Source organism: Stenella coeruleoalba (genome assembly GCF_951394435.1).
Source record: "Stenella coeruleoalba genome assembly, chromosome: 11".
Lineage (NCBI taxonomy): Eukaryota > Metazoa > Chordata > Mammalia > Artiodactyla > Delphinidae > Stenella > Stenella coeruleoalba.
Genome location: NC_137157.1, coordinates 17,231,611 through 17,246,200, shown reverse-complemented (window position 1 = coordinate 17,246,200; position 14,590 = coordinate 17,231,611). Strand labels below are relative to the sequence as shown.

Below are 14,590 nucleotides of genomic sequence, written 5' to 3'. Positions count from 1 at the left end.
GAAGTTTTCCCTAACCACCCAATATAAAATAGCTCTCAGGATTCACCCTTCATCACTCAACTGTTCAAAGCCACAGTTCCTCCTCTGTAAAACAGGAATAGTGTTTATCTCATAGGGTTGTTAAGAGACATCCTTGTTAAGCAGTTAGCACAGTGCTGGCACATTATGAGAGCTCACTAACATCCAATACTTCATTATTGCCTGGGCAGAGTATGGCTATATGACCTTTTATATGTAAGGAAAGGGCTTAGAAATTTCCATAGGGCATATGTAGCATTTTCTCTTAATTGAGCAAGCCAATAATAATGTTAATAAAACATTATTTAATGCATTTCCTTTCCAAGCATCTGCTTCACCCAAGAAACCTTAGGGAACTCACAGCTGCCTGGGGAAAAATGGGGAGAGGGGAAGAGGAGTGAAAGAGGGCTCCCATCAACAACATGGTTGTTCAGCTTCCACATCCTGGTTACCTTTAGATACACAAATGTTTTTTCCTAGTTCATAGATTCATTTGTTGTACCTTCTTTAAGGAAAGAAACAAACTTCATATACTAACAGCACTGCAATTAGTAATGATGACTTAGTTAATTTTTGGCTAACGTTCCGTGGGCTGATGGCTCATTGAAGGGAACCTCACTAGCTACATGGTTTTAATGATAACTTGGTTCCACAATGGTGAACCCCCAAAGAATGTTATAGTGAAAAAACAATGTCCTTTTCGGCTACTAAAAAACCTCAGAACCCTGCTGGTGGCAGTATTATCAAAAGTGTTTAACCTTTATGGATGACAATTCTGCAATATGTGGCTAAAGCCTTAAAAGTATACTTTTTTTTTCCTGTACAGTAATTACAACCCTAGAATTTGCCCAAAAGAAATAAGAGAAGAATGTAAAACTGTATTATAAGAATATTCATTACAACATTGTTTATAACAGCAAAACATTAAAAAGAACCTATATATTCAATAACGATGATGGATTAAACTGTGGTAGAGCTATATACAACAGAAAAACACACAGCCAATAAAAATAATGAGATAGGTCTACATTTATTGATATGGAAAGATGATCATGATGTACCTACAAATGGATATCACAGATTATAAAAGAGAATATATATGATTCCAGTTCTTTTTTTTAGAATATACAGTATGTATCTACATTATGATATACCTATGCATAGGTAGAGATACCCAAGTATACAAGGATCTATATCAAAATATTAATAGTAATTATGTCTAGGTAAATAATTGGGGGTAGTTATAAATTTTCTTCTTGATACTTTTTTCCCTTTCCTGCAGTTTGTATAATAAACATGTATTACTTTTACAATCACAAGAAGTTTAAATAACAATTTACCAACCATCGAACCATAAAGAATCTCAATATCTGACTTGCGCCATGTTTTAAGCACTGATGATAATTGCTAGAACGCCCTGGAATGAAAGGGGGCAAGAATGCTACTTCTTCTCAGGAAAAAGGAAAGCCTATAATCCCCAGATTAGACAACCCAGGGAGCTTTCAGGGCATGATTAACAGGCATAACTACTTAGCATAGCCCTGAGGTTCAGAAATTTACCAGTAGACAGAGGAGAAAATTATTTTCCTGGTGCAAGTTCTCCTCAATAGAGAGAAACAGTATATGTTTATGTATAGATAAAACAGTATATGTTTACGTATAGGAAAAAACTTACTGCGGTGGATAATCTGGATGCCAATGTCATTTCCAAGTTCCCTTTGAGACCAAGAAGTGCAGGAACTAAAATGAAAACTTCTGTTACTTTTTTGAACACCTCCCAGTGCTGTAAGAAAACAAAAAAATAGAATTTTCTGACACCCTTTAAAAAACACTTTAGAATAAAGATTTCTAAAAATCTCAGCCTTTTTTCCGATGTTGCATCTACATTTTGAATAACTACACAGGTCACTTAATCAGTGAACATTTAGCTTAAGCCATTCTCCAGAGTTCTAAAACCTTGAGTTACTTTAGAAATTCAGTTAGAGTTGGAAGTAATAGCTGATACACTCACTATATCTCATAGTACATCTAGCTTGCTACACAACTCTGTTACTCTTAAAGTCTACTGTATCTCTTTATGATGGCAAGAGTCAGTGTAACTAGTGGTTAAAAACACAGATTCAAGAACCAGATAACCTGTATTTGAATCTTGGTTCCAACACTAATTACAACCAACCCACAGGAATATTACTAATATTATTAGCTTGTTTCACAAATGAAGAAATAAGCATTCAAATAAGTTAAAATGATTTTCCCAAGATCAAAAAATGGGACCTAGAATTGACCCCAGGAGTTCTGAGTCATCCCATGTTCTGCTCCCCATTTTAGGGTGTGAGGCAAGAGGCTGCAGAGCACAGGATCATAAAAGAGTACTAAATTGGAAATAAGAAAATTTCTTATTCTAGGCACGGATCTGTCATAACCTGGCTGTGTGATCCTGGATGGAGTTACCTACCATTCTGATCTCAGTTTCTTCATCCATGAAATGAAGATACTACCTGCCCTGTCTAGCCTATGAGGAAATACCATAATAATGAAAACAATAGATATTAAAGTACTTTATAAACTGAAAAGACCATACAAATGACTGAATAACACAAAATGCTACTTTACAAGTGTTATTAAGAGGTGATTGTCCCAAAGGAGACTTTAGGGACTAGGCATATTAATTTATGCCAAAAAATATCAAGAATACAGTCTTGTCACTAACACCAAGACAGGTGAGAAAAGTAAGACAAATCCATCGGATAAATGAAAGAAAATTTCAATTTGTCCCCAAAGTTTCCCTAGAGGCTGTTCCAAATAGGCGCAGAACTAGGGCCTAAAGAAGCTTTAGGAAAGGTTTATCAGACCAGTCTTTGGTAAAAACCTGGTTTAACAGTTTTACAAGGGAATCCCTCCAGGGTTCAAGTCAATTAAGGATGGGCCTAAAAACAGCACTCGGGGTCCAGTAGCCTCTCAGATTCCTTAACATGTCAAAAAACTAACAAACAATTCTGTCCATGTTTTATGATAGGTAAGAATTCTGTTGTGCTACTGGAATATGCATCCTCCACAGATGACGGTGATGATGATGATGATGAATAACAACAGATAATAATAATAATAAATATTAACAGTCAACATTCACTGATTGCTTGTTAGTGCCAGGCACTGTTCTAGGTCTAATCATTTAATCTTCACAACGAATTTACGAGATAGGTATTGTTTTTATCACATTAGACATAATTTGGGATTACCTAGGTCACAATATTAAGACACCTACCTACACAATTTTAGAAACACCAGAATATCCAAATTTCTCTATCAGTCACTGCCATCCCACTTTGGATCTGTTGGGATGCATTCCTTTGGGTTACTACCACCCTTTCCAAGTTCAATTCAAATCAAATGCTCCTGTGAGAATTACTATGAAAACACATCTTAGCATTGATTTAACAATAAGAACTATCACGTATTGATTTCCAACCTCATGCCCAATAAATTCTGCATTCTTCGCTCTACACCTGCAGAGGTGGGCTTTCAGAAGTTCTCAAACTTTGTCAGCTCACAGCACCTGTAGTATCTCAGAAATGTTTTCATGACAACCCTAGGCCAAAAGAAATATCTAACAGTCCTACTAAGTAGCTAGGTCCAAACAATTTAATAAGTATTTATTTCCTAACAATTTGGTAGCCATTTGAAGAAATAACACAAATAAATTGAAAGAATAAATCATATTTTTAAGTCATGTTACCACAAGTACTTACTAACAGGATGTGTGTATCTGTTGGGCACTGCACAGCGTCTCAAACCTTGGAATTTGGAAACTACTGCCTTCATTTCTTGTTCTGTATTGATTTTTGTGTGACACTTGCTTTTTTTCCCAGCACCGCTGAAAATGCAGCTTTGCAGAGGTATGTCAGATGGAGTGTGATCTAATGCTGATATGTTGAACCACCTCGAGTCAGTGGTCTGTAGAGGGTCCAAGAGATGTCACTGTGTTTCCCTCAAAAATTTAACATATCCCACAGCAACCCTGGGGTGTCCAGACACACAGTTTGGGAAATACGAGAATAGTGAGAAACAGTACAGCACGTTAGTCAAAGAAAAGGGCTCTGGAATCAGATTATATCTGAGTTGCAATTCTGATACGACTACTTTTACTGTATGACTTGAGCAAAACTATGCTTTACTTTATTCATCTAAAATAGGGTCATAAGTGTACCTACCTCATACAGTTGTGCTCAGGACCATGACTGTACATAGTAATAAATAACAATATTGAGGGTTTATTAGCTATAACACCAAGATATATTATCAGTTAATTTTCCTGTCAGGAAGAGGTAATGCCAAAAAAAAAAAAAAAAAAAAAAGTCCAGAAAGGGGATGCTGAGGCAGCCAGTGCCCCAAATAAATTACACCTACTTATAAATTTTGCCACAATACAGACATGTCCTCTGAGGCTATGTAGATTATTATGCACTGCTAAACTTCTCCACAAGAATCCTCCCTACAGGAAATCAACTTCTAATCTTACCTAATTTTAGATGTCTGTCAATACCCAGAATCTTACATAAGCACCCATACCTCAAACATAATGTCAGATTGCTTACATATGTCCTATACTCGAAACCTAAAAATCTGTTAATGTCCAAAAGGACAAACAAAAATGAAACTTAAAAAAAAAAAGAAAAATAAATAAAATTAAATTAAAAAAAAAGAATAAACAAGTTGAGGAATACATCCTTAGAGTCCTAACTTAAAAATAAACAGAAAAAGTTTAAAAATAACTAATTGGTAAAAGAAGCTTATGCAATTTTAAAAAAACTTATATACCCCAGAGCTGGAGAAGATTTGTTTCTCATTTTAACTTAGCTTTAAAAAACTAAACCCTTTTAGTTTAGTCACTTTTAGATATATGACCCAGTGACCAACCTCACTCATAATTTTAAAAATGCAAATTAAAAGGTGATCAATTTTCTTCTGTGAGATTGGTAAAGTTCAGAAAGTTGGATAATACTGTCGGTAAGAGTATAAGGAAATAAGCACTCCATTACACTATTGGTTTAACTTCTTTGGGGGAATTCAGCAATATCTATCAAATGTAAAATGTACATAATTTTCAACTCAAAACTCTACTTCAAGGAATTTATCCTACAAATAAAGTTGAATGTGAGTTCAAACACATACATATAATGAGTCAACTTCATCACTGTTCATAATCACAAAAGATCTGAGGTACTTTAAATCTCCTTCATTAGCTCACTTGGTCGAAAAACAATGATACATCTTTGCAATAGAACATAACAATAGAGCTCTCCAGAGAAGAATTTGGTAAATCTGTGTGTATCTATAAGGAAGCTCCAAGATAAATTAAGAGCAGGGTGAAGAGCAGCATTATAGGATGTTTTCTGCTTGTGTTTTTTAGTGAATACACACACACACACACACACACACACACACACATATATTAGCATATATATATATATCTCTCAATGTACATGCATTTAATGTCAGTGGAAGGAGACAGAAAAAAATAATACCAGTAAATTCTAAAGAAGGGAATAGGGGAAGGGCACATAGAAAAGGAGACTTCTGGGAGCTTCAAGATGGTGGAAGAGTAAGACGTGGAGATCACTTTCCTTTCCAAAAATACATCAGAAATACATCTACATGTGGAATAGCTCCTACAGAACACCTACTGGACGCGGGCAGAAGACCTCAGACCTCCCAAAAGACAAGAAAGTCCCCACGTACCTGGGTAGGGCAAAAGAAAAAAGGAAAAACAGAGACAAAGAATAGGGACGGGACTTGCACCTCGGGGAGAGAGCTGTGAAGGAGGAAAGGTTTTCCACACACTAGGAAGTCCCTTCGCGCGTGGAGACTGCGGGTGGCGGAGAGGGGAAGCTTCGGAGCTGCGGAGGAGAGCGCAGCAACAGGGGTGCGGAGGGCAGAGCAGAGAGATTCCTGCACAGAAGATCGGTGCCGACTGGCACTCACCAGCCCGAGAGACTTGTCTGCTCACCCACCGGGGCGGGCGGGGCTGGGAGCTGAGGCTTGGGCTTCCGTCGAGCGCAGGGAGAGGACTGGGGTTGGCGGCGTGAACACAGCCTGAAGGGGCTACTGCACCACGGCTGGCCGGGAGGGAGTCAGAGAAAAGGTCTGGACCTGCCGAAGAGGCAAGAGACTTTTTCTTCCCTCTTTGTTACCTGGTGCTTGAGAAGAGGGGATTAACAGCGCCGCTTCAAGGAGCTCCAGAGACGGGCACGAGCCGCAGGAATCAGCGTGCACACCAGAGACGGGCATGGGACGCTAAGGCTGCTACTGCAGCCACCAAGAAACCTGTGTGCGAGCACAGGTCACTATCCACAACTCCCCTCCCGGGAGCCTATGCAGCCCGCCACTGCCAGGGTCCCGTGATCCAGGGACGACTTCCCCGGGAGAACACACGGCACACCTCAGGCTGGTGCAACATCACGCTGGCCTCTGCCGCCGCAGGCTCGCCACGCATCCGTACGCCTCCCTCCCCCCGGCCTGAGTGAGCCAAAGGCGCCGAATCAGGTGCTCCTTTAACCCCGTCCTGTCTGAGCGAAGAACTGATGCCCTCAGGCAACCTACACGCAGAGGTGGGGCCAAATCCAAAACTAAACCCCGGGAGCTGTGCGAACAAAGAGAAAGGGAAATTTCTCCCAGTAGGCTCAGAAGCAGCGGATTAAATCTCCACAATCAACTCGATGTACCCTGCATCTGTTGAATACCTGAATAGACAACGAATCATCCCAAATTAAGGAGGTGGACTTTGGGAGCAAAGATAAATATATTTTTTCCCTTTTTCTCTTTTTGTGAGTGTGTATATGTATGCTTCTGTGTGTGATTTTGTCTGTATAGCTTTGCTTTTACCATTTGTCCTAGGGTTCTGTCCGTCCGTTTTTTTTTTTTAAACTCTTTTCTTAATAATTATTTTTTATTTTAATAACTTTATTTCCTTTCTTTTTCTTTCTCTCTCTCTCTCTTTCTCTCTTTCTATTTTTTCTCCCTTTTATTCTGAGCCATGTGGATGAAAGGCTCTTGGTGCTCCAGCCAGGCGTCAGGGCTGTGCCTCTGAGGTGGGAGAGCCAACTTCAGGACACTGGTCCACAAGAGACCTCCCAGCTCCACGTAATATCAAACGGTGAAAATCTCCCAGAGATCTCCATCTTAACACCAAGATCCACCTTCACTCAACGACCAGCAAGCTACAGTGCTGGACACCCTATGCCAAACAACTAGCAAGACAAGAACACAACCCAATCCGTTAGCAGAGAGGCTGCCTAAAATCATAATAAGGCCACAGACACCCTAAAACATACCACCAGACGTGGACCTGCCCACCAGAAAGACAAGATCCAGCCTCACCCACCAGAACACAGGCACTAGTCCCCTCCACCAGGAAGCCTACACAACCCACTGAACCAACCTTAGCCACTGGGGACAGACACCAAAAACAACGGGAACTACAAACTTGCAGCCTGAGAAAAGGAGACCCCAAACACAGTAAGATAAGCAAAATGAGAAGACAGAAGAACACACAGCAGATGAAGGAGCAAGATAAAAACCCACCAGACCTAACAAATGAAGAGGAAATAGGCAGTCTACCTGAAAAAGAATTCAGAATAATGATAGTAAAGATGATCCAAAATCTTGTAAATAGAATAGAGAAAATACAAGAAACGTTTAACAAGGACCTAGAAGAACTAAAGAGCAAACAAACAATGATGAACAACACAATAAATGAAATTTCAAATTCTCTAGAAGGGATCAATAGCAGAATAACTGAAGAAAGGATAAGTAACCTGGAAGATAAAATAGTGGAAATAACTACTGCAGAGCAGAATAAATGAAAAAGAATGAAAAGAACTGAGGACAGTCTCAGAGACCTCTGGGACAACATTAAACGCACCAACATTCGAATTATAGGGGTCCCAGAAGAAGAAGAGAAAGAGAAAGGGACTGAGAAAATATTTGAAGAGATTATAGTTGAAAACTTCCCTAAAATGAGAAAGGAAATAATCAAGTCCAGGAAGCACAGAAAGTCCCATACAGGATAAATCCAAGGAGAAACACGCCAAGACACATATTAATCAAACTATCAAAAATTGAATACAAAGAAAACATATTAAAAGCAGCAAGGGAAAGACAACAAATAACACACAAGGGAATCCCCATAAGGTTAACAGCTGATCTTTCAGCAGAAACTCTGCAAGCGAGAAGGGAGTGGCAGGACATATTTAAAGTGATGAAGGAGAAAAACCTACAACCAAGATTACTCTACCCAGCAAGGATCTCATTCAGATTCGATGGAGAAATTAAAACCTTTATAGACAAGCAAAAGCTAAGAGAATTCAGCACCACCAAACCAGCTTTACAACAAATGCTAAAGGAACTTCTCTAGGCAGGAAACACAAGAGAAGGAAAAGACCTACAATAACAAACCCAAAACAATTAAGAAAATGGGAATAGGAACATACATATCAATAATTACCTTAAATGTAAATGAACTAAATGCCCCCACCAAAAGACACAGATTGGCTGAATGGATACAAAAATAAGACCCGTACATATGCTGTCTACAAGAGACCCACTTCAGACCTAGGGACACATACAGACTGAAAGTGAGAGGATGGAAAAAGATATTCCATGCAAATGGAATTAAAAGAAAGCTGGAGTAGCAATTCTCATATCAGACAAAATAGACTTTAAAATAAAGACTATTACAAGAGACAAAGAAGGACACTACATAATGATCAAGGGATTGATCCAAGAAGACGATACAACAATTGTAAATATCTATGCACCCAACAAAGGAGCACCACCTCAATACATAAGGCAAATACAAAGAGCCATAAAAGGGGAAATCAGCAGTAACACAATCACAGTAGGGGACTTTAAAACACCCCACTTTCACCAATGGACAGATCATCCAAAATGAAAATAAATAAGGAAACACAAGCTTTAAAAGATACATTAAACAAGATGGATTTAATGGATATTTATACGACATTCCATCCAAAAACAACAGAATACATATTCTTCTAAAGTGCTCATGAAACATTCTCCAGGACAGATCATATCTTGGGTCACAAATCAAGCCTTGGTAAATTTAAGAAAATTGAAATCATATCAAGTATCTTTTTGGACCACAATGCTATAAGACTAGATATCAATTACAGGAAAAAATCTGTAAAAACTACAAGCACATGGAGGCTAAACAATACACTACTTAATAACCAAGAGATCACTGAAGAATTCAAAGAGGAAATCAAAAAATACCTAGACACAAATGACAATGAAAACACGACGACCCAAAACCTACGGAATGCAGCAAAAGCGGTTCTAAGAGGGAAGTTTATAGCAATACAGTTCTACCTTAAGAAACAAGAAACATCTCAAATAAACAACCTAACCTTACACCTAAAGCAATTAGAGAAAGAAGAACAAAAAACCCCGAAAGTTTGCAGAAGGAAAGAAATCATAAAGATCAGATCAGAAATAAAGGAAAAAGAAATGAAGGAAACGATGGCAAAGATCAATAAAACTAAAAGCTGGTTCTTTGAGAGGATAAACAGAATTGATAAACTTAGCCAGACTCATCAAGAACAAAAGGGAGGAGACTCAAATCAACAGAATTAGAAATGAAGGAGAAGTAACAACTGACACTGCAGAAATACAAAGGATCATAAGAGATTACTACAAGCAACTCTATGCCAATAAAATGGACAACCTGGAAGAAATGGACAAATTCTTAGAAATGCACAACTTACCAAGACTGAATCAGGAAGAAATAGAAAATATGAACAGACCAATCACAAGCACTGAAATTGAGATTGAGATTAAAAATCTTCAAACCAACAAAAGCCCAGGACCAGATGGCTTCACAGGTGAATTCTATCAAACATTTAGAGAAGAGCTAACACCCACCCTTCTCAAACTCTTCCAAAATATAGCAGAGGGAGGAACACTCCCAAACTCATTCTACCAGGCCACCATCACCCTGATACCAAAACAAGACGAAGATGTCACAAAGGAAGAAAATTACAGGCCAATATCACTGAGAAACATAGATGCAAAAATCCTCAACAAAATACTAGCAAACAGAATCCAACAGCACATTAAAAGGATAAGGCACCATGATCAAGTGGGGTTTATTCCAGGAATGCAAGGATTCTTCAATATATGCAAATCAATCAATGTGATACACCATATTAACAAACTGAAGGAGAAAAACCATATGATCATCTCAATAGATGAACAGAAAGCTTTCGACAAAATTCAACACCTATTTATGATAAAAACCCTGCAGAAAGTAAGCATAGAGGGAACTTTGCTCAACATAATAAAGGTCATATATGAGAAACCCACAGCCAACATCGTCCTCAATGGTGAAAAACTGAAATCATTTCCACTAAGATCAGGAACAGGATAAGGGTGCCCACTCTCAACACTCTTATTCAGCATAGTTTTGGACGTTTTAGCCACAGCAATCAGAGTAGAAAAAGAAATAAAAGGAATAAATCGGAGAAGAAGACGTAAAGCTGTCACTCTTTGCAGATGACATGATACTATACATAGAGAATCCTAAAGATGCTACCAGAAAACTACTAGAGCTAATCAATGAATTTGGTAAAGCAGCAGGATACAAAATTAATGGACAGAAATCTCTAGCATTCCTATACACTAATGATGAAAAATCTGAAAGTGAAATTAAGGAAACACTCCCATTTAGCACTACAACAGAAAGAATAAAATATCTAGGAATAAACCTACTTAAGGAGACAAAAGACCTGTATGCAGAAATTATAAGACACTGATGAAAGAAATTAAAGATGATACAAATAGATGGAGAGATATATCAGGTTCTTGGATTGGAAGAATCAACATTGTGAAAATGACTCTACTGCCCAAAACAATCTACAGATTCAATGTAATCCCTATCAAACTACCACTGGCATGTTTCACAGAACTAGAACAAAAAATTTCAAAATTTGTATGGAAACACAAAAGACCCCGAATAGCCAAAGCAATCTTGAGAAAGAAAAACAGAGCTGGAGGAATCAGGCTCCCTGACTTCAGACTATACTACAAAGCTACAGTAATCAAGACAGTATGGTACTGGCACAAACACAGAAATATAGATCAATGGAACAGCATAGAAAGCCCAGAGATAAACCCACATACATATGGTCACCTTATCTTTGATAAAGGAGGCAAGAATATACAGTGGAGAAAAGACAGCCTCTTCAATAAGTGGTGCTGGGAAAACTGGAGAGGTCGATGTAAGAGTATGAAATTAGAACACTCCCTGACACCATACATGAAAATAAACTCAAAATGGATTAAAGACCTAAATGTAAGGCCAGACACTTTAAAACTCTTAGAGGAAAACATAGGCAGAACAGTCTATGACATAAGTCATAGCAAGATCCATGTTGACCCACCTCCCAGAGAAATGGAAATAAAAACAAAAATAAACATACAGGACCTAATGAAACTTAAAAGCTTTTGCACAGCAAAGGAAACCATAAATAAGACCGAAAGACAACCCTCAGAATGGGAGAAAATATTTGCAAATGAAGCAACTGACAAAGGATTAATCTCCAAAATTTACAAGCAGCTCATGCAGTTCAATATCAAAAAAACAAACAACCCAATCCAAAAATGGGCAGAAGACCTAAACAGACATTTCTCCAAAGATACACAGATTGCCAACAAACACATGAAAGGATGCTCAACATCACTAACCATTAGAGAAATGCAAATCAAAACTACAATGAGGGGCTTCCCTGGTGGCGCAGTGGTTGAGAGTCCGCCTGCCGATGCAGGGGACACGGGTTCGTGCCCCGATCCGGGAAGATCCCACATGCCGCAGAGCGGCTAGGCCTGTGAGCCATGGCCGCTGAGCCAGCGTGTCCGGAGCCTATGCTCCGCAACGGGAGAGGCCACAACAGTGAGGGACCCGCGTACCGCAAACAAACAACAAAAAAACTACAATAAGATATCATCTCACATTGGTCAGAATGGCCATCATCAAAAAATCAACAAACAATAAATGCTGGAGAGGGTGTGGAGAAAAGGGAACCGTCTTGCAGTGTTGGTGGGAATGTAAATTGATACAGCCACTATGGAGAATAGTATGGAGGTTCCCTAAAAAACTAAAAATAGAACTACCATACGACACAGCAATCCCACTATTGGGCATATACCCAGAGAAAACCATAATTCAAAAAGAGTCATGTACCAAAAGTTTCATTGCAGCTGTATTTACAGTAGCCAGGACATGGAAGCAACCTAAGTGTCCATCAACAGATGAATGGATAAAGAAGATGTGGCACACATATACCGTGGAATATTACTCAGCCATAAAAAGAAACGAAATTGAGTTATTTGTAGTGGGGTGGATGGACCTAGAGTCTGTCATACAGAGTGAAGTAAGTCAGAAAGAGAAAAACAAATACCGTATGCTAACACATATATATCAACTCTAAGGAAAGAAAAAATGTCATGAAGAACCTAGGGGCAAGACAGGAATAAAGACACAGACCTACTAGAGAATGGACTTGAGGACATGGGGAGGGGGAAGGGTAAGCTGTGACAAAGTGAGAGAGTGGCATGGACATATATACACTACCAAACATAAAATAGATAGCTAGTGGGAAGCAGCCACATAGCACACGGAGATCAGCTCAGTGCTTTGTGACCACCTAGAGGGGTGGGATAGGGAGGGTGGGAGGGAGGGAGATGCAAGAGGGAAGAGATATGGGAACATATGTATATGTATAACTGATTCACTTTGTTATAAAGCAGAAACTAACACACCATTGTAAAGCAATTATACTCCAATAAAGATGTTAAAAAAAAAAAGGAGACTTCTTTCTCCATTATATATTGTTTCATACAGCTTAAATATGCTTTACCAGATACATAATGTTTTTCATTAAACTTTTTGAAATAATTATAGATTCACTTGCAGTTATTAAAAATAATAGAGATCCCATGTATCCTTTATCCAGTTTCCCCCAATGCTAATATCTCGCAAAACTCTAGGACAATCTCACAACCAGGATATTGATATTGATATAGTCAAGATACAGAACATTTCCATCACCACAATGATTCCTCCTGTTGCCCTTTTATAGCCACGTCCACTTTTCTCCACTCCCAGCCCCTTCTTAATCCCTGGCAACTGCTAATCTGTTCTCCATTTCCATAAAATGTTGATTCAAGAATTTTTATAAATGAATATAATATGTATAACCTTTTGAGATTTGCTTTTTCCACTCAGCATAATTCTCTGGAGATTCATCTAGATTGTTGCATGTGTCAACAGTTCATTCTTTTTGTTGCTGAGTAGTATCCCATCATATGGATTTACCAGAGTTTGTTAAACCATTTGACTGTTGAAGGACTTCTGGCGTGTATCCCAGTTCTTGGCTATTATGAATAAGGCTGCTGTAAACATTCACGTACAGGAGTTGTGTTAGCGTAAGTCTTCATTCTCTGGAATAAATGCCCAGGAATGCAATTCCTAGGTTGTATGATAGTTAATGTTTAGGTTTTATTTTTTTTAAAGAAACTGTCAAAGTGTTTTCCAGAGCGGCTGTGTCATTTTAAATTCCCAACAGCAATATATGAGTGATACCTTTTCTCTACATGCTCAACAGCACTTGATACTACCACTATTTTTTATTATAATCATTCTGATAGGTACACAGTGATATTTCATTGTGGTTTTCATTTGCGTTCCTCTAATGGCTAAAGATACTAAATATCTTTTCAAGTTTATTTGCCATCTGTACATATTCTTCTGTGAAACGTCTCTATGCTTTTTTTTTTTTTTTGCGCCAATTTTCTAACTGGGCTGTTTTTGTTAAAATGTTGAGTTTTTGAGAGTTCTTTATTCTAGCCTTTTGCCAGATGTGTGGTTTGCAAATAATTTCTTTCTCTCTGTAACTTGGCTTTTCATCCTTTCAACAAGGTCTTTCACAGAACAAAATTTTTATTTGATAAAGTCCAATTTATCCATTTTCCATTTTATGGATCACACTTTTGGTGTCAAAAGTTTAAGCGTGTCTATCCCTCCACCAAATACCACAGTCTTGATTACTGTGGTCATTTTAATAAGCTTGGAATCAAGTAGACTGATCCTTCCCACTTTGATTTTTAAAAAGAAAATTCTATTTTCTTTCCCTTTGCGTATACATTTTAATATTATTTATTCTATTAAAAAATCTTGTGGAGATTTTTAAAGTTCTGTTAAACATGTGTATCAGTTTGGGGAGGACTGACATCTTTATTATGTTGAGTCTTCTAAGCCATGAATATGGCAAGTCTCTCCATTTATTTAGATCTTCCTTGATTATTTTCATCAGTATTTTGTAGCTTTCAGCGTACAAATCCTGTATGTGTTTTCTAAGATTTACATCTAGGTGTTTGTTTTTTGAGTAAATGTTATTGTATTTTTAATTTCAATGTCCACATACTCATTGCTAGAAATAAAATTTATTTTTTGTATGTAGTGTGTATCCTGGGCCTTACTGAACTCATTTATCAGTTC

The 14,590-nt window shown here is 38.1% G+C and overlaps 1 protein-coding gene across 2 annotated transcripts in view; it reads right to left on the bottom strand.

Annotated features, from left to right (window-relative positions):
* Window positions 1-14,590, bottom strand: part of SLC41A2 (solute carrier family 41 member 2) — a 129,563-nt gene that overhangs the window by 86,116 nt on the left and 28,857 nt on the right. For both annotated transcript variants that reach the window (XM_079936297.1, XM_079936298.1), the window contains exon 3: window positions 1,694-1,801. In XM_079936297.1, coding sequence (XP_079792423.1) covers window positions 1,694-1,801 — 108 coding nt within the window. The remainder of the gene's footprint in view (window positions 1-1,693; window positions 1,802-14,590) is intronic.